The following is a 20,708-nucleotide window of genomic DNA, read 5'->3' as shown; positions in this document are numbered from 1 at the left end:
CAGCTAACAAACAATGCTTGATGAGAAATGTTTGCGTGGAAACGTGTTGCATTGATCCACAGTCTGAGGGCTGATTTCAGATCAGCCCAAAAGGCCGAGCCCAAAGCCGCGGCCTCGCCTCTCAGGTTTCACAGCAGCTTTTAGAGGTCGATACAGGAGCCTACAGGGTGCAATTATTTGTTGTGATGGATACTGAAGTAAACTGGGAATGAACATTTAGAAGGTACATTAGTGAAGCATGTCCTAACATTCACCTTTCCTGTAAACTTATCAAAGTGGACTCACCTTTCAGTTGGTCTAAACCCAACAGGAACAGGAAACACTGCTTTCACTTATAAACTTTAACTCCTGGGAGTTATTTCTTCTGTAGGTAGCAGCCAAGAGCTGCTGGTTAAATGCACTGATGAAATGATCATCATCAGACTCAGCACCTCTTTAAAGGAAAGAGTTCTGGCAGTTTGCTGCCCTGGAGCAAACAGGTGTGTGGAAACACAATGTCAGGACTGAAAGACATCAGCAATGACCTTAGAAGAGCAACTGTTTCGTGTTCATCTGTCTCTAAGGGGTTATGGGTCATTTCTAAACTATCAGAGGTCCATCCTTCAAAACAGAATAATAGACTGTTACAAAAGTGGAAAACATCACAGACAGCTGCAAATCCTTTCAGGAGTGGATGTCCCAGCAGATTCAACCCAAGGTCAGAGCATGAAGCTCAGAGAATTGACCAGAAACCCAAGAGCTCCATCTCAGACTCTACAGGCCTGTTAGCAGGTTAAAGGTCATCACAGAAAACAACAGGGTTTAAAGAGAAAGCACAAGACGCCAATAACAACATAATGTCTGGACTGACGAAAATGCACCATGTTAGGAGAAAGGAAACAGCATATAAACAAAACTCCTGAAACCAACTGTTGAGCTGGGTGGCGGAGGGCTGATGATGTGGGCTTGGTTTGCAGCTAATAGACCTGGGTACCTTGCAGTCACTGAGTGGATTCTGAACTCTTCTGGATACCAAAGTATTCTAGAGTAAATCTATAATGTACTAGCTGAAAAAGAAAAGAATCTAGCTGTTGGCCCAGTCAAAGTCCAAACATGCTAGGAACACTGTGGTGGGACCTTTAGAGAGACATGCTAACCTCACTGAACTGACACAATGCTGTAAAGAAGAGTGGGCCTATAGAGGCAGACTAACATGAGTTATTGTTCCTGTGAGGTCAGACTTACTTCCTTTTCAGACCTCATGAGATGAAAAATAAACTAAGGTGTGCTGTCTTCATTTATCCATGAGAATAAAAGTCAGTGGTCGATGTCTTGTTTAGCTGAACGCTGCATGGAAAATTCAAGCTTCATTTATTAGGAGTCTTTGTGTGACGCTTCAACAGGAATAAAGGTTTCTCCATTGATGGATAGTAAGTGTGTTTGTGGAAATGCTCATTCTTTGTTTGACGTTTACCTGAATGTCTGACTTTATGTTAGAAAGCAGGACCCATGAGCAGCTGTGCTTTTCATTTCAATAATACAGCTTTTAAACCTACTGTCCTGAGTGGAATTCATAAAACATAAGTAAACGATTAATGATCCGGATGCTAGAGATTTCTAAACAAGAGACGACAAAGAGCTTAATTTCTGATCATGTTTCAGGAACCATTTATGGTTAAGAGTCGATACAGTGAGGGGGTCTAAAGTCAACCTGACGCTGTTACACCACCAAGCGAGGCAGTCACAGCCTCCCCTTAGCTGACTCTTAAGTGTAGCGATGATTTATGATGTCTGATGTGAAAGGAAAGGAAACATATCTAAAACTAAACCAACAGCAGGATCACCGCGAAAATTAATCATTATTGTTTCAAAAAGGACAACGAGGGCCGACAGATTTCATCCTTAGTGCTAATTTTTCCAGTTGTCCGACTTTCCTGGCTTCATTTCTCAAAGCTCACAGATGTGCAGCATATTGCTATCTCCACTTGATGGCCAGAGGCAGCTCAGAGGTGGCTCATCTTTGCAGGTTTATGAAGAAAATGTTTCAGAAAAAAGGCTTATGACTAATGTTTAACAAGATAAATTAGGCTCAGCCAAAGAAATCATTTCATGGTAGTATTTCAGGAGGGATTGACCTTGTTGGAACTGAAATCCTACTTTTTGTTAAACAATAATTTGAAGTTTTAGAGTTCCGCCAATAAAATGGCAACAAACTGTGTGTTTGTGACCAACTGAGATAAGAATAATTTAGCTATGTTAAGGTAAACTAAGCCAAATCAAGAAGGCCAAACTAAGCTAAGCTAACCTTAGCTAAACTATGCTAAATTAAATCCATTTAAGGTTAGCAGATATAAGCAAAGCTAAGCAGCAGTACGCTAAAATACCTTAAACTAAAACAAGCTTCTCTAGGGTAAAATATGCTAAATAAAGCAAAAAATAAGCTGGGCTAGAATAAACTAAGAAATTATCAGTGAAGACAAAGTTACGGTATGCTAAATTAAGCTGAAATAAGCTTAGCTCATATAAACAAAAATAAAATATACTAAGCAGAAAGATAGAAAGGCAACAGTAACTCAAATAACCACTCGTTACAACCAAGGCATACAGAAGAGCATCTCTGAACAACACGTTGAACCTTGAGGCGGATGGGCTACAGCAGCAGAAGACCACACTAGGTGACACTCCTGTCAGCTAAGAACAGGAAACTGAGGCTACAATTCACACAGACTCACCAAAATTGGACAATAGAAGATTGGAAAAACGTGGCCTGGTCTCGATTTCTGCTGCAACATTCGGATGTTAGGGTCAGAATTTGGCACCAACATTATGAAAGCATGGATCCATCCTGCCTTTTATCAATGGTTCAGGCTGGTGGTGGTGGTGTAATGGTGTGGGGGATATTATCTTGGCACACTTTGGGCCCCTTAGTACCAATTGAGCATCGTGTCAACACCACAGCCTACCTGAGTATTGTTGCTGACCATGTCCATCCCTTTATGACCACAGTAGACCCATCTTCTGATGGTTACTTCCAGCAGGATAACCCACCATGTCATAAAGCATGAATCATCTCAGACTGGTTTCTTGAACATGACAATGAGTTCACTGGACTCAAATGGTCTCCAGTCACCAGATCTCAGTCCAATAGATCACCTTTGGGATGTGGTGGAACCGGAGATTCTCATCATGGATGCAGCTGACAAATCTGCAGCATCTGTGTGATGCTATCATGTCAATATGGACCAAACTCTCTGAGGAATGTTTCCAGAACCTTGTTGAATCTATGCCACCAAGGATTAAGACAGTTCTGAAGGTAAAAGGGGGTCCAACCCGGTACTAGCAAGGTGTACCTAATAAAGTGGCTGGTGAGTGTAAATGTACATTTAAAAAGATATTCTTTCTTATTGAGAACAATGTGTACCAGAATCAAATTCCTTGTTTGTCTGAACAAATTTAGCAATAAAGCTGATTCTGATTCTAATTCTGTTACTCTAAGCCACAGCAAGCTTAGCAGAAATAAAATAACAGTGTTTTTAATTATGTTTTGTTGCTCATCTACATGTTAGTTTCAAATAAATGAGTTTAAGACTGAGCTTTCAAATATTTTTACAATACAAAATATAAATGTAACAAAACAGTTTGGAGTTTGAAGATTTTTTGAGTGGCGGGGAGCCCAAACATCAAATCTAAACCTGGTTCTCTGCAAAGGTCTCACCTCTGTGTCGACACAAAGCTCGTTCATCCCTTCAGTTTAGGAGCATATTTACGCCTGATTCCAAGATTAGAGTTAAGTTGGAAAATAGTGAAGTAGTGCTCCAAAAGTGCTGTCAAAGTCTAAAAACGAAACATTTCAAAAAGCCTGGAGAACAATAAATAAAGATCACTATTAAGGTCAGGAAAACTTTGACTTCATGAAGGATAATATGAAGAACTGAATCAGGAGATTGAAGCTGAACCACAAACCTCGGCGTGTGGTCCACGTCCCTGACATGATAGATACTGTGTATTGGGGACAACCGAGCAGAACCTTTTACATGTGAGTGTGTGTGTTGTATGTATGACTTTCCTCTGACAGTGTGTGTGCATTCACTGACATCTGTTGTAACCACAGCTCCAACATGGCATTGTTCAGTCTATTTAGGAAGCACCAGCCATCCCTGCAGCCTAAAACAAACTGACACATCTATAGAACCTGCTGGAAGCAGGTCCAGTTCTGTTGTCCCTGTATCAACAGCAACCTGCAGCCAACAGATAGGGCTTCATGAACATTTCATTTCACCTAATCTTATTCCAAACGCTGAACCAACAACCCAGATTACATTTAGCATTCACTCAGTATGTTGCAACACTATCAGTTCTCTGCAAATAGATTCCTGCTTCTATTCTTCTATCCTTAAATGTTCTCCTATTAAAAGTAAAGTGGAAGAAAAATGATGGAAGATCTTAAACGTTCTTTACAAGGAACTATGGAAAAGTGTGGCGTGTATTTATATTCAGCTCTGCTTTAGCATTATTCCCCTAGAGCATTCCAGCTACCTTCAAAGTTTACCTAATTACTTAGTCCACGTGTATGAAAGCATAAGGACACACAGATCATTGTTACCCACATGTTTAAGTAGGGTCACAGCATCAGACAGTTAAGTTTAAATCTTCAGGTTTACTTGGAGCAAAACTAAACTGAGTTAAGCACTTCTTAAACATCTACAGTCCTTAATACAGCAGCAAACATCTACAGCAGTACTGCTGCAAGACAGGAAAACTGCATCTTCACCATTCAGCTAGTCTGACCAGCTTCAGACTCACCTTCATCTTCAATGAAGTCCTTTATGGAGGTCCAGGTCTTGTTATTGCAGAAGAAGGAGGTGTTGGCCGGCAGGCTACCATTGATGCAGTGCTCCGTGCTGCGGACGCATTTCTGTCGCAGGTTTCCCATGAAGAGCTGCAGGCCGATGAGGGCGAAGACACTCAGGCAGAAAACTGTGAGGATCATCACATCAGCGAGCTTCTTCACCGACTGGATCAGAGCCCCAACGATCGTCTTGAGGCCTGAGGGACCGCCGGGGGAATGCAGGGACCATTAACACTTTATAAACATTTTTAAATTACAGGTCCTTCTCAAAATATTAGCATATTGTGATAAAGTTCATTATTTTTCATAATGTAATGATGAAAATTTAACATTCATATATTTTAGATTCATTGCACACTAACTGAAATATTTCAGGTCTTTTATTGTCTTAATACGGATGATTTTGGCATACAGCTCATGAAAACCCAAAATTCCTATCTCACAAAATTAGCATATCATTAAAAGGGTCTCTAAACGAGCTATGAACCTAATCATCTGAATCAATGAGTTAACTCTAAACACCTGCAAAAGATTCCTGAGGCCTTTAAAACTCCCAGCCTGGTTCATCACTCAAAACCCCAATCATGGGTAAGACTGATGACCTGACTGCTGTCCAGAAGGCCACTATTGACACCCTCAAGCAAGAGGGTAAGACACAGAAAGACATTTCTGAACAAATAGGCTGTTCCCAGAGTGCTGTATCAAGGCACCTCAGTGGGAAGTCTGTGGGAAGGAAAAAGTGTGGCAGAAAACGCTGCACAACGAGAAGAGGTGACCGGACCCTGAGGAAGATTGTGGAGAAGGGCCCGATTCCAGACCTTGGGGGACCTGCGGAAGCAGTGGACTGAGTCTGGAGTAGAAACATCCAGAGCCACCGTGCACAGGCGTGTGCAGGAAATGGGCTACAGGTGCCGCATTCCCCAGGTCAAGCCACTTTTGAACCAGAAACAGCGGCAGAAGCGCCTGACCTGGGACTACAGAGAAGCAGCACTGGACTGTTGCTCAGTGGTCCAAAGTACTTTTTTCAGATGAAAGCAAATTCTGCATGTCATTCGGAAATCAAGGTGCCAGAGTCTGGAGGAAGACTGGGGAGAAGGAAATGCCAAAATGCCAGAAGTCCAGTGTCAAGTACCCACAGTCAGTGATGGTCTGGGGTGCCGTGTCAGCTGCTGGTGTTGGTCCACTGTGTTTTATCAAGGGCAGGGTCAATGCAGCTAGCTATCAGGAGATTTTGGAGCACTTCATGCTTCCATCTGCTGAAAAGCTTTATGGAGATGAAGATTTCATTTTTCAGCACGACCTGGCACCTGCTCACAGTGCCAAAACCACTGGTAAATGGTTTACTGACCATGGTATCACTGTGCTCAATTGGCCTGCCAACTCTCCTGACCTGAACCCCATAGAGAATCTGTGGGATATTGTGAAGCGAACGTTGAGAGACTCAAGACCCAACACTCTGGATGAGCTAAAGGCCGCTATCGAAGCATCCTGGGCCTCCATAAGACCTCAGCAGTGCCACAGGCTGATTGCCTCCATGCCACGCCGCATTGAAGCAGTCATTTCTTCAAAAGTATTCCCGACCAAGTATTGAGTGCATAACTGTACATGATTATTTGAAGGTTGACGTTTTTTGTATTAAAAACACTTTTCTTTTATTGGTCGGATGAAATATGCTAATTTTGTGAGATATGAATTTTGGGTTTTCATGAGCTGTATGCCAAAATCATCCGTATTAAGACAATAAAAGACCTGAAATATTTCAGTTAGTGTGCAATGAATCTAAAATATATGAATGTTACATTTTCATCATTACATTATGGAAAATAATGAACTTTATCACATTATGCTTATATTTTGAGAAGGACCTGTATAATGTCAACCAGCTAGCCCTAATAAACAACAAACAGATCTAAGCAGGTAAAGATGGCAGCCCTCAGAAAACTGTTTTAGGTAAAATAAAAATATGTCTTAATGACATTTTAGCTAGAACTGGGCTAAATCTGATCCAAAAGTGAACATTATGTAGATGTTTAAACCAAGTTTTAGTTTAGAGTCAGAGACTGAACCAAATGTTCATACTCCATAGTATCCATAGTATTTCCGTTGCAATGGAACAGTCCAGTTAAACTGAAGGCGGCCATCTTTAGGCAGGTTAAGAAATAAATGAAATCTTCATGCATTTATATCATTGCTACACAGATAAAGAAGAGATTCCTCCTGCTGGACGTTATCACTATCACCCTCTAAAAACACCCAGAGTTACATTCAGACACAAACACATGAAGGCCCGGTTAAAACAACAGGAACAAACACGCAGAACAGAACACAGAGGGTGCAGACAAGCCGTCCAAATGTTACCAGATTAAAGAAACTCTATGTTTCTCCTCCGTTTTCAGTTGATTCATTAGAAACAGACCTGATCCTGTTTTCACTGTCTGTCAACTAATGAATGACTGAAGTGCAGCAGTTAAAGCAGCTTTATAATTGGTGTTAAGCAGTGTTATACCACAGCAGCATCAACATGACCGTCACACCGCCACGGTTTGCTGTCAGCACCAAACATGCACAGAGTGGACACACAGAGGCTGAACTACCGAATAAACCTGATTTATCTCAGAGAAATTACCAAATACTTCTGCACAGATTTAGAGCTGTGAGTTTCAGATGGCTACATACGAACAGTTCCTAATACTAAAACTGTAATTTTTACAGCTCTGTTGTAATAAGAGGAACATATCCATGTTCTAATGAGAGTTTTCTTTTACTTTTTAATTGTGTCCAATTATTTAATAATCCAACTATTGTTTTAACATAACTGTCCAAACGAAACAAACTTTACTGCTTCAGTTTTTATGATGACACTTTGCTTCCAGTCTAGGCTGTTAAGACGAGCGCTCATATTCAACGCAGTTAACTGCAAAGTTAACGATTGTTGATGTATTTGCATCGAGTTTTAATCCTGTCACTAAATGACCTGCTTGTGTCCTTTCAAAGGTCTCGTCTTCAGCTCAGGGAGAAGTGTTAACTAGGACAGACCAGCTGATATGACTCGGTCATTCTGATTGGGTTAGAAGAGCCGAAGGAGGTAAAAAGGAGGGTGCTACTTTAAATCAGGGGTGTCCAAGTCCAGCCCCCCAGCGCTACCATCCTGCCACTGTTAGATGCATCTCTGCTCCAGCACTCCTGAATCAGATTGTCTCGTTACCAGGCCTCTGCAGAGCTGACAGACTGAATGCTGAGGAGGGAATTCAGGTGTGTAGGAGCAGGGATGCACCTAAAAGTAACTCTGGAGGACTGGACTTAGCCACCTCTGGTTGAGATGACTCGTGTTTTGTGAACATCCCGGGAAACACATGCTGTCATCATCCCTTCACACATCACAGCAAGGAAGGATAGTTTCCATGCTGGTCCGATTGAATCATCAAGGCCTCCAAGTAGAGAGGTTCAGATGATTGGACAAAAGCTTCAGGATTTGGTTGCCACCAGTGCAGAGCTTACTCAAGAATGGCCGAAGGAAAGCTTGAGTGTTAGCCTGGTTTCTCTATAAGGAAAACATCAAAAGCATGTTGATATTCTGCAGGAAGAACCAGGACTGGACTGCAGATGATGGATAGATGAAGTTACTTTTCAGCTTGTTTTCACATCTGGAACCATGAAGGTCCAGAGAAGAAAAGATGAACACTAACGGTTCTGTGTTATGCTGACAACAAACCATTCATGTGAAGGGTTGCTTCTTATCCATGGCAGTGGGCTCAGCCAAGCCTGAAAATGGTGACATGAACAAATACTGTCCAAGAGCTCCTTCCCCAACAATCCAGGAACACGTTGGTGGTAATCCCGGGATCTTCAGAATAAAGTAATAACTCAGTGGCTCAGGGATCAGAAACCATGAAAGGTCTTTGAAACATATTTACTACATATTACTGAGAATACCTATGAAACATCTGGCAGAAACATTAATGACAATGAAGCAGAAAAATTTGTGACAAAACAATTTTGGTCAGAGTTGTACAATTTATAAAAATCTTTCACTTTACTTAAAATTTTAAATATACATATTTTATTACAGAAAGAACAATCTTGACATAAATAATCCTGAAAGTTTCATATAAAAAGTGTTTCTGTCCATTTCTGGGTTTTACTATTAATTTTGAGCTCTAGTTTATCATATTTCATTCTGTAACACACCTGTAATCAACACTAAAATCATTTTATTTAGCTAATATATTTAGAACTGATCCTGGAAACAAATCTTCCTTCTTACTCTTTTTATTGGTTCACTGACTGCCAGGAGCTGTTAGTAATAACATGGTTGCCTCTGCTGTCCACTCACAACCAATGTCCATACGACTGGGGCACGTCTCTGCATACTACCTCTGAGTTAATTTAGCACAAATCAGATAGATGTGGTTCAGGAGGGAGTATGCAGCGTGACATATGAAACACAGCCACTTATTTCTGAGCAGCTTGCCCAGGTCAGGAGGGTTGTGCATCCTGTTTCCTCCCTCATGGTTCTCACCTGGGATGACAGAGATGGTTTTGAGCGCTCGCAGCACCCTGAACGTCCTTAAGGCTGACACATTACCCAGGTCCACAAACTCAGTGACATATCTGCAACAAGCCGGAGACAGAAACACAAAAACAGACACACACAGAAGGATGTGACCACATGGAACAACGAGCCGACACAGAGGGATAAAAAGAGAGACGGAGATCCAGGTAGAGACAGGAAGAGCTACAGCAGAGACGGGCCTGGCTAGACGGCCACTATGGAGCTTCAAGAGCTGCTATGAAGGTGAAATCAGATATGCTGGCCTCACACAAGGATGTAAACTGGAGAAATATTTCCTAAAGTCTTCTGATATTGTCATGTTTTAAGTCCTTTGCCTCTCAAAAACAAATATTTACAGCATCATAAGTATTACCTTTTCCTTGTTAATGGTGTGTTAAAAGTAAAACCTGCTAAAGCTTCTATTTTTGCTTATTGTGTTTGTTGACTGCTAATTTTAGCTGCCTGTAAGCTAGTTTATGGCTAACTAGGAGAATTAAGCTAATAATTCTGACTCTGTTTTTTTTTTTTTTTTTAGTTTTATTTGTTGCAATAAAGATCTAAGATGTAAAACTTTACACTAAGCAAAAGAAATCTAGCGAGTATGAAAGTTGGCACGCTAACTAAATAATTAGTACTAATGTGTAGCATATGACGAACTCTTTAAAATGTTACCTTCTTTTAATAAATGACAAAGAATTTACTAAATAAAAGCTTTGTCCTTTACATTTACGTGTAGCTGATATCTGCTGCGAAATAAATACATTTCTGGCAAATTAGCATAATCCAAGCTATCCGTGTATATATGCAAAGATTACGACATTCTGTTTAACATCATAATAACAGCTCTGAAAAACATGAATTTGATTTTTACTTGTTACTTGAAGTTGTTTGCTAATCTTAGCTGCCACTTTCTCTCAAACCTCCAGTCGGTCGTGGCAGATGGCCGCTCCCACTGAGCCTGGTTCTGGTTCTGCTGGAGGTTTCTTCCTGTTAAAAGGGAGTTTTTTCCTCTCCACTGTCGCTACATGCATGCTCAGTATGAGGGATTGCTGCAAAGTCAACGCCAGTGACTGTCCACTGTCTCTACATGCTCATCCAGGAGGAATGAATGCTGCAAGTCACTGACTGGATGCAATCTGCTGGGTTTCCTTAGATAGAAAAACTTTTTATCCAATTTGAATAAATAACTGAATCTGACTGAACTGTTTAATGATTACGATTAATTGGAATGAATGAACCTGACTGTTGTGAAGAACCTTGAGACGACGTGTGTTGTGAATTGGCGCTATAGAAATAAACTGAATTGAATTAGCTCCTCTGCCCGTTGGCTGCTCATTTTATCGACCTCTTAGCTAGTGATCAGCTAATTAGCTGAAAGGTTTTTACAGTGGAGCAGAGGATTTAAACATTTAACTAATAAGTACTTTAAACTGCAGCTGGTGACAAATACAACAAATATTAAAGGAGTTGGAAAAAAGGTAAAAATACGTCTACAAAAATTTCAGGCAAAATAAAATATTGTGTAATAAATGCTGATTACAATTAATTATCACAAAAGTAGAAATGGTCCTCTACGATTTAATGATTGAGTACACAGTAAAACTTATATTTATCAAGCTAATCAGATTACAGTATTTTCTTAGCCACTCCTTTGCTCGTTTACACTTTGCTTAATCCTAGAATTAGCATAGCATAAAGTAAGCATTGTTAGCAGTGAAAAGAGAAGACTTCCAAGCTAGGAATAATATCTTCTTAATTCCAGCTAATTCCCAGGTGCTCGGCTTAGCCAAATCTGACTTTTCCTTCTGTACTGTTCCTTTAAGACAGATCAGGTGATTCCACCGGTGATCTCTGACAGGGCGGGGAGTGGGGGGTGAGCAGGTAGGCTGGTGCTGCAGGACATGGCAGACATGGGACGGACAGCAGATGACGTTCACGACTAAATTATTTATGCTCTTTTGAATGCTTTTAAGCTGCCCCTTGTCGCCCCCTGGTGGTGAGGCCTTACCTGGGATGACTGAGATAGTTTTCAGGGCTCTCAGCACTCTAAACGTTCGCAGCGCCTGCAGGTTCCCTACTTTGATAAACTCTGTTAACATCCTGCAGGGAGCAGTATGTTGGTTTTCAACAAACAACAAAAGAAGACAAAGATAAGAAAGTCTAAACATCCTTTGATGATTTACATTCTGTGAATTGAGCCACCCTTTTATTTCTTTTTATTTTGCGTCCGATGAGTCATAAAGTAGCCTTGACCTATTGCTCTCCAAGCTTTCTGAGACTGAGACATTTTCAAATTTAAACCAAACAAAAATTAAATTTCAGTCAACATAGAGTTGAACAGAATGCTACAGCCATCATTAAAGCACGGTGGGGGTTCTATCATGATCTGGGGCAGTGTTCCAGTAGCATTAGGATTAGGGGGAATTATCAATACAAGATTAAATATGCTGTGTGAAAATGACACAATTTAACAATTTCACAATGGCAATGGTCTCTTTTTTACTTTCATTCATTTCAGCACAAAGACGACCCAGAACTCACTGCCAAGATAATATATCCTCAAACATAGATTGTAAAAGATAGAGTGAAACACTCTCAGTCATAGAGCTATCTCACTAGACCTTGGAGCTGAACATTGGTAAGGTGATGAGGATTTTTCTAAAGGAGAAAAACATACATATTTTTAAAAGCATACAACAGACCTGGACATTGACAGAAACCATATATGGCGTTTTAAACTTATTAGAAATGTATAAACTGTATTTCCAGATGTTTCAGGGAAAATCTTCAGCTACTTCCATGTCACCTGGCAAAATACAAAGAAATGAGGGTTGGTCCAAAGTTTTTTTAGAGTACTGAGTTACATTTCCTGATTGGTCAGACTGTGAACTGGAGCATCACATTTGAAGCTAAAGTAAAACAACATCAACAAGACGTTCTGTGGGATTTTAGCTTGTCCTACAGCACATTTTCAAAGTCAAACGACAAACATGGTGGTAGAAAAGATGAAAGTAAATAAGTCAATTGCTTTTGGCTCATAAATGTAATGTTCCTGAACCTACTATATGATAACCAGGAAGTAAGAGAAAATACAATAATAGTCATAAAGCAAAGTTCAAACTACAACCACAGCAATGAAAATATAAATATTAGGTAGGTTAGCCTTGTTGCCTGAAGCATAAAGAAAACTTAGCTGAGATTTGAAATTGACTTACTTTTTAAAATTTGTACAATATAAACAAGTTTTAAATCATGGCCATTTATGATTTTTAAATTCAAACTAGTTCATCAGCTGTATTGACAAATCTAAAATAAGCTAGCTAAAGATTAGCCACTGCTAGCTTTGATGCTTAAAGCTGAATTTTGTTTGTCCTTTTCTCACAAAATGTTTTATAAATATTAAATAACGTTTAATTTAATTTTAGGAGGAGTTTTAGAGATTTCGTTATTAAATGTCAAGAAAATATGTATATGAAGTTATTTAAAGCAAGTTTTTCATGTTGTTAAGCTAATTTGACAGTTAGCTTAGCTTAGAGAAGTAGCATTAATTTTTAAAAAAAAGCACAATCATAAAACAGTTTTCAGAAGATTAAACAACTTTTATTTGATTGTGAAGTTAATGTATTATTCTACTGTCAAAGTAACTGAAGCGGTAATGAATATAATAGTATTATTTCAAGCAAAGTAAGGTAGTTTGATAGCTAATACTATGTTAAATATAACATTAAATAATTTTCAATAGTTTTATGCTATTTATTTATTTTTAGTAAAGAAGTTTTTCCATTTGTTGTTTATTATGTATTTGCAATGTGAATGAGTGCTAGGTAATGTCTAAACATATATAAGCTTCTGCTGCTTGTGTTTCTATCCTTGAAATAAAATTATAAATTCCAAACAGTGAGTTTTTTTACACAGCATCAACCCGAGTTAAATAAAGTAATGGACCCAGGCAGCGAGCCGAGCTGTGAATCTGTCCCTTTGATCGAACTAAATGAGGCCACACGAGCCGGAAAGGCGCCAGGCGATGGTGGCCTTTTGGGCCCCAGGTTAAACCGAGTCATCCGATCCTGAAGCTGCTAATGGATCTCCGTTATAGCTCATATTTTAGCAGGTTTTGACTGGTGTAGTGATTTAATTACAGGGGAGGCAGTGATGGGAGGGAATGGCATCCAGAGCAGGCTTTTTACAGGGACCAGTGGATAAAACCAGTGACATCAGAACACTTTACTGAGAAGGACCAGTTCCACTGGTCCTTCTCAGGAATGTAGGAATGTAGCATGTACCATTTTAGTTTAGTTTGTATCTAACTATGACTTTATTCATAATTCATATTCAGTTCATATTAAAACAATTTAATGTTTGGAGTCATTAAAAGATTAAAAGACAATAAACCTTAAATCAAAGTTAAAACACAGAGGGCCTTTTTGAGTCTAAAGCTCAGGATGACATTGTTCCAGACGCATACCATTGATGCCTTTAGGAAAACTGAGCTTGAGTTGGGGTTATGACCTGGTTACCATGGGAACCCAGACTCAGTGTGAGAGGGGAGAGCATCAATCAGATTGTGTGTGTGTAAGTGTGTCTGTTTTCCAACTATTAATCTAGTTTTAATAAAAGAGGTGATGGGGGACTCCACGAAGATGACTAAAGAGGTGACTGATGTGTCTCTCAGTTTGGGAACATAGTGGCGTTTTTGTTTGATGCCTTAGCTTACCCTAGCTCAGTTCAATAGTTAGAGGCTCCAGACGAATCCTGTCAGATGCAGGTTGTTCAAATATCACTATGGTTGGAGTTCTGACCCAACTGAGGGTATCCACAAAGTAGTCTTCAGCATGACACGCAGGGGTTGCAACCCTGAGCTTGTGTGTCCTTTTAATTAGTTGCAAAGTGACAGCTGCTCTGAAAATACCGTCTGCTGAAAGTTGGTTGTAATTTTGGTGCAGAAGAAGAAAACAACAGCTACGTGAAACACACCTGGACAAACAAAGGTCAAGAGTTCATCCTCTGTTCTAGGGACATCTGCCTAAAATTTTGCATTTTTTTAATTCAAAATTCTTGTCTAAGTTATGTTTGAAATCACGTTGTCATGTTGTTATATACAGAGCACAACACAATAGAAACCAAAGACGATGTTCTGCTAAAACTGGTCACATCTATTATTCTGCGCGTGTGTGCATTCATTTCTCCTGATTGCAGTCATACTGCCAGGGCTTCCTTGTACAGGAAGATTCTTTGTTTACGACATGAAAACGAATACTAGAACGTTTTCAAAAGGTGCCATTTTCAGAAAAAATGTGCACCGTTGTCGTGTACACGAACACCAAAAAACGTGTAAACAGGGCCTTATTCTGATACATGTTAGCACATTTATTTCCTACAGACTGTATGTAATAATTTCATAATGTGATACATTTGGTAATCCAAGCAAAGTGTTTAATTTCTGAATGAATCTGTTAGAGGAATGTTTGATTTATACACAACCTGCACCATCACTAAGTAATATAGAAAACACTGATCCAATCATTGTTTCTTAATGTTCTGGTGACTTCTTCATCAGATCAGAACCCGAAGTTCTGTTTATTATAATGATTTGCTTTGTGAATCCAGTGCAGAAACTGCTGCAGGAGATGGAGAAGATGGTTTTCTGAGTTATGAAGTAGCTGCTTTTTAAACATCCATGTTAGTGTGATTTATTGTTCATAAAAATGTCTTCCTTCAAGAGGGAGCTAATATATGTATTTATTTGCATGTTTTAGCTTAAATATGATGTCCAATAAACTATTGGTGCTATTGAGAAGAATGTCCATGAGGTAATGACATGTCTCCATGACGTTCCCCCATCTGGGTAGCTGTGTGTCACAGAAATGTTGTTGTTTTTTATTAAAAATCATTCATTAATTCAAGTGAAAATGAATTAAATGTGACTTTTTTCTTCCAAGAACTTAAATTAGACATTAAACATCCCTCTTCATCCTTTTCTTGTAAGAATGTTTCTCAACCTAGATGAGGCGAAGCTCCAAGGCTGAACTTGTTCCTTCCCACAGAACCTTTATAATGTAGCTCCATATAAATCCCTTTCACCTACTGACTGCCGACTGCACAGAACCATCTTCACCGGCTTTATAGCCTCACAGCGGTGCTTGTTTTCACATTTTATGCCTCCGACTTGTCCGGTTCTGAGTGATTGGGTCATATTATGTAAGTCAACGTTTTGCAATCAGAGGACAGCTCCTTTAAAATGTTTCACTGGACTGAGCTGAGTTGACGACACCTCGCTTCACTCCAGGGGAACCTCTGAGCCGGGCCTCAGGGTCAGGTATCGATCTGATCCCTTCTCTACGACCGTTTGTCTTCCCGGCCCGGTGACTGATCACCGCCTCAGCACGGACCACACGGAGCTGCAGCGGATTTCCATCAGTCAGCCAATTAGAGACGAGGACGGGTCAGGTACAGTGGGCGTCCCGAACGTTGTTAGGAAGAAAAAGAGCCTCAGAGCTGCAGGTTTAAAAAACTGTCCTCATATTCATCATCTGAGTTTCTCCTTCTGTTCACTTTCTGCTGAATTTAGTTCATTCTTCTATTATCCTTAGTTTTTAGTGTGAGGGAGTCAAACGTCCTCTAAAGGCAGTTTTTACCCCATCTGACTTGAATTAGAGAAAGAATATGAAGTGAAAAAACCCAAAGAAACCCAGCTTTAATGAAAGGTTCTGATGAAAGATGGTGTATTGTTTCCTGAATTTAACACAAACGGTAAAGCAGGTTCTACAGGTCTGACTGAAAATATTAGAAGCATTTAACACTTACAGATTTTATCTGTTAGAAAATGAAAAGGTAGTTTGACCTGGATTAAAACACACAGCTTGACCTGAACACTAAAGTTCAGGGTTTGACCCATTCTTTTGGTGAGAAAACGCAGTCATGTTTGGACCTCCATAGCTCAGCCATGCTTTCCATCAGAACCATCATTCAAAGGTTAAACAGGTCTCAGAACGTTTCCTGACCCAGTTATCATTTTGATCACTTTTCCAGTTTTTCTACCAACCCCAGTTTAAGTTTGAAGATTTTTCCAGATTTTCCCACAGAAGGTTCATCTTAGAGTGTGATGGTGGTTCTGACCCGATGAAATATTCAGAACCTTTTGGATATAAACTCCTTTCATGTCCACAGCTTCATCTCCCCCTGTCCAGTTTCTCCATCCAGACCTGGCATTTCTGTCTGGTTCGGGCCCATTCCGGGTTAAACTCTTGTCCAGGGTCTGAATGGGACTAACAGAAGGAGACGGATGTCCCTCTCAGACTGATTTATGTAATTGTGTTATTATCAGTAATCTCCAGGTTTTACTCAGTAACCATAAACTTGGGATTTTAAAGAAGAATCATTTGCTGCGTGTTTTCTGCTGATTGAAAGGTCTGCAGCCTGACGTCTGTTTTCTTTGGGTTTATTTCGATCTCAACTTTCAACCCGACTCACAATCAAACAGAAAGTTCTGCAGTCAGACACCAGAGTTTGACTTGACTTTGCCAAAGCTTTGAAAACTGACCAAAGACTTTAAACTTGTGAGCTTAAAGAGCAGCGAGAGGCTTTTGAGTTTAATTCCTGGACTTTAATCCCATCAGGACAACAACGGAGTCACGTCTGAGCCGTCACTCTGCTGCTCGCAGCTCCTGAACCCAAATTATTCTCCTCAACTTTCAGCTCATTTCATGTTTCACAATAAAAGCTTTGGAAAAACCACTTCCTGTGTCACTACTCAGTTTACTGTCATTATTTTTATTATGTCAACAAAGGTGTGACTTGATTTGTGCCTTTGTGGAAGCAGGAATAGTGCAGATGTTGATGGATCAACGACATAAGTCTTTCCTTTGGAGACAAATATTTAAACGTGTGTTTTTATTTCTGCATTACATTTCCCACAATACGTGCTATTAGTGAAACCTAATAGAGAAATACGGATTTCAATCTAAGGTTTTTATTTAGATATTTTTTCATTATTGTCTAGTTAAATGTTTCTTTGGTTCTTTTTTTGTTTTGTTCCTCTAACATAAAAATAAAAAAAGGAAACTAGCTTATAAATGACATTTATTTGGTTTTTATAGTTAGAATTATTCATTGATCTTTGTGTAAAGTTATTTGATGTAATCATATAAATTATTTAATGGAGTTTTTAATGTCTTTCTTCTGTCATATTTTGAGAGTTTTTATTTTTGTTCCTGGTGTTTCATCCACAGGCACAGCCTTGATATGCAGCCTCATGAAGAAAAATATTCAGATGTTTTCAGAAACACAAAAAAACCAAAATATTCAAATCACAACATTTTTTTCTATTCAATCAAGTGTTTGTATTTAAAGTCATTTCTGTGTTTTTCACATTTTCTAGTGTTTTATCACAGTTTTAACTCTTGCTGTTTTTAATCTCTGGCTCAAACCCATTTGGACTCGCTGGTTTTTACTACAGCATCACTCAGGCTTTCTTTTGACCTTTGAACTGTTGCTGTGATTTGTTGTTTTGAAATGTGCTGTATAAATACATGAATTTGATTTGACAAACACAAAGTAGTGCATCACTGAGTCAGAACTCTGTAGAACCTCCTCTGGCGGCAGGTCCAGCTGCAGGTCTTTGATGGTTTGTCTCTACCAGCTTAGAACTTAGACAGACTGAATATGTTTGCCCACTCTTCTTTGGAGACATTGTGTTCTGACTGTTTGTTTCGCTCCACAAATGACATTTTGCATGTAGGCCAAAAAGTTCTGGTTAGTTTTGGTCTCACTGATCAGTGCTCCTTCTTCCACATGTTCAGTTCAACACTGGCTTTCTTCTTGCCACTATTTCATGAAGGCAAGATTTGTGGACTATCACTGTCTCTTTGACAGATCCTCCCACCTGAGCTGTGGATTCCTGCAGCTCCTCCAGTGTAACCAGGGTCCTCCTGGCTTCTTCTCTGATTAATTCTCCTCTTGCGAAGCCTGTCAGTTTAGGTGGACATCCATGTCTTGGTAGGGCTGCAATTGATCCATCGTCTCTCCATTTCCAGATGATGGGTTGAACAGAGATGTTCAAAGCTTGGGATGTTGTTGTAGAACCTAAACCTGCTTTAAACTGGACCAGAACCTTCTTCCTGACCTGTCTGCTGGGACCCTTGGTCTTTTCTCTAATGTTCTCTGATTCCTGATCAGGAGACCTCTGAAGGAATCTGTTGCACTCGATTTTGCTTGTAGGTATCAGAGTAAAGGGGGGTGAATACGAATGCATGCCACACTTTTCAGACTTTTTGTTTGAAATGGTGAAAACCATGCAGCATCTTCCTCCACTACAGTTGTGCTCTACTTTGTGTTGGTCTGTCACATTCATCTACTGGAACGGACGAAATGTCAAAACGTTATGGTGGATACGTCCGCAAGGGACTGTAAACGTTCATTAAGCTCGCTGGGTGACTTCTCATATTACTGCCCTCTGCATTCATCTCTATGCCTTCTTTAAACCTCTGTGAGGTGTTGTTTGCAGACAGATTAGGTCATCTTAAAGTTCTGGTTCTTTGCTTTATGACCGAGATCTAATCGGATCGGTCACCGAGAACAAGACATCAGAACAAGACCAAACGAAACTTTATCTGAAATGACGTGTGCAGCTTTCTGAATTCATTCTGGAAACAATCTTTAGCTCAGATTTGTGTGACTCACGCCATGACGATGACGCTGAAGTCGAGCCAGTTCCAGGGGTCCCTCAGGAAGGTGAAGGGGCCCATGCAGAACCCTCTGGCCAGGATCTTTATGAGGGACTCGAAGGTGTAGATACCTGTGAAGGTGTACCTGAGCAGGACAGGAGAGAGAGGAGGAGATGAAAGGAGAGAAGAGCAGAGGCAGCAGAGGAATAAATAAAAAACAGACAGGATAAATATTCATAAAAGCCTCTGCCAAACATCCTTCACTTATTTATTTTGTCCCAAGAAACAAGTGAACCGAAGGAAGTCATGAAGACAGAACCAGGGAGTTAGTCACATCGGGTCGAAGCTGGAAACCAGCGGTGAAATTTTAAAGGACATCCATCTGTATGAATCTAACAGGCCCTACGACTTTATCAACATCAGGTGTTATAAACCCGAAAAATAAAATCTGAGGCTCATTTTTATCCAGCAGTGTTAGATTGAAACACTAAGATGTTTCATTCAAACTGTGATGTTCATCTATTTTCAGTCTTCTTACTTTAATTTTTGGACTGAATCACATTGAATATGAATCAGATCATAATATAAAGCACAGGGGACCTGACTCTCTTTGGGTCAAAAGGTTCGGCAGCAGTTCAGTTTGTAACGTTAACTCTGAGAAGTGCTGCCTAACCATCAGATGCATGCTTTTTTCAGGCAGGACGGGGCCCTGGAAGGCAGAAAGACTCAGATTTGATGAGTTCAGACATGTGAAATGAAGAGTTTCATTCCAAACTTCTGCATTTGCTTTTGACATTTGAAGCTTGACATTTCTGTTGCACACAATTCACCTCTGAGCTGCCTGTGAGTGCTGAGTGTTTTAGAGCTGCTGATTCCCGCTGAGAGGAGCTCTGACCGCTGATCTGCGCACCATCAGCTCTGATTAAACAGCTCCTTAACATGTTCATTACTCTGGTCCTCCAGCAGTGTATATGTGCAGAAAAGTTCTCGGGTCTACTTACTCCAGGTATTTGGCCCAGTTGGCCGGCTCCGACATGGCCATGAAGCAGCAGTTGGTCAGGATGGTGCACATGATGAACAAACTGAACAAAGTGAGGAGGTTAAGGAAGAAGAACATCTCACAGTTTTACACAGATCAGGAGGAAACCATTTTCAGCGACACCAATGTATATTTCATTTCAACAGAGTAATAAATAAACAGCTGATTATTCTTATAGATATTGAAGTTATTAGTGCAGCCAACCAGGCAGTACCTCAGCAGCCAGCCTCAGACACACAATCTGGAGGTGTGTGCGCTTCTTTCCAGTTGGGAGGAACCCATTGTGTGCTTCTGTTTGTTTTTAGCAGGTATTTGACCCAGTAGAAAAGGTAAATGAAAAATCTTTTTACTGAATTATTTTGGAAGTGTGAAAATGTCTTAATTTTGTTTTGTTTCAATGTTTTTCTAATATGGTTTGATAGCAAAAATGGTTGTGATTTCTGGTGTATCTGTGAAAAGTTTTACTCATTACCAATTAGGATTAAAACCTTTACACATCAATATTTAAAATCCTTATTTTACAATTTACTGTAAACAAAAAACAACTGTTTTTACTAATAGAACTATAGAACTATAAGAACTATAAGAACTATAAAGGAGCATTTGTTCAAGGAAATCTAAATAAAT

At 39.8% G+C, this 20,708-nt stretch overlaps 1 protein-coding gene across 1 annotated transcript in view; it reads right to left on the bottom strand.

Annotated features, from left to right (window-relative positions):
• The window catches only part of scn5lab (sodium channel, voltage gated, type V-like, alpha b), a 210,496-nt gene that overhangs the window by 125,593 nt on the left and 64,195 nt on the right, over positions 1-20,708 (bottom strand). Inside the window, exons 5-8 of the mRNA XM_047349534.1 lie at positions 20,044-20,133; positions 19,059-19,187; positions 9,348-9,439; positions 4,783-5,025 (exon numbers count right to left, since the gene is read on the bottom strand). Coding sequence (XP_047205490.1) covers positions 4,783-5,025; positions 9,348-9,439; positions 19,059-19,187; positions 20,044-20,133 — 554 coding nt within the window. The remainder of the gene's footprint in view (positions 1-4,782; positions 5,026-9,347; positions 9,440-19,058; positions 19,188-20,043; positions 20,134-20,708) is intronic.

The sequence above is a fragment of the Girardinichthys multiradiatus genome, chromosome 21 (genome assembly GCF_021462225.1).
Source record: "Girardinichthys multiradiatus isolate DD_20200921_A chromosome 21, DD_fGirMul_XY1, whole genome shotgun sequence".
NCBI classification, from domain to species: Eukaryota; Metazoa; Chordata; class Actinopteri; order Cyprinodontiformes; family Goodeidae; genus Girardinichthys; species Girardinichthys multiradiatus.
Note: the sequence above shows the minus strand (reverse complement) of the source record. Positions and strands in the feature narration are given on the sequence as shown.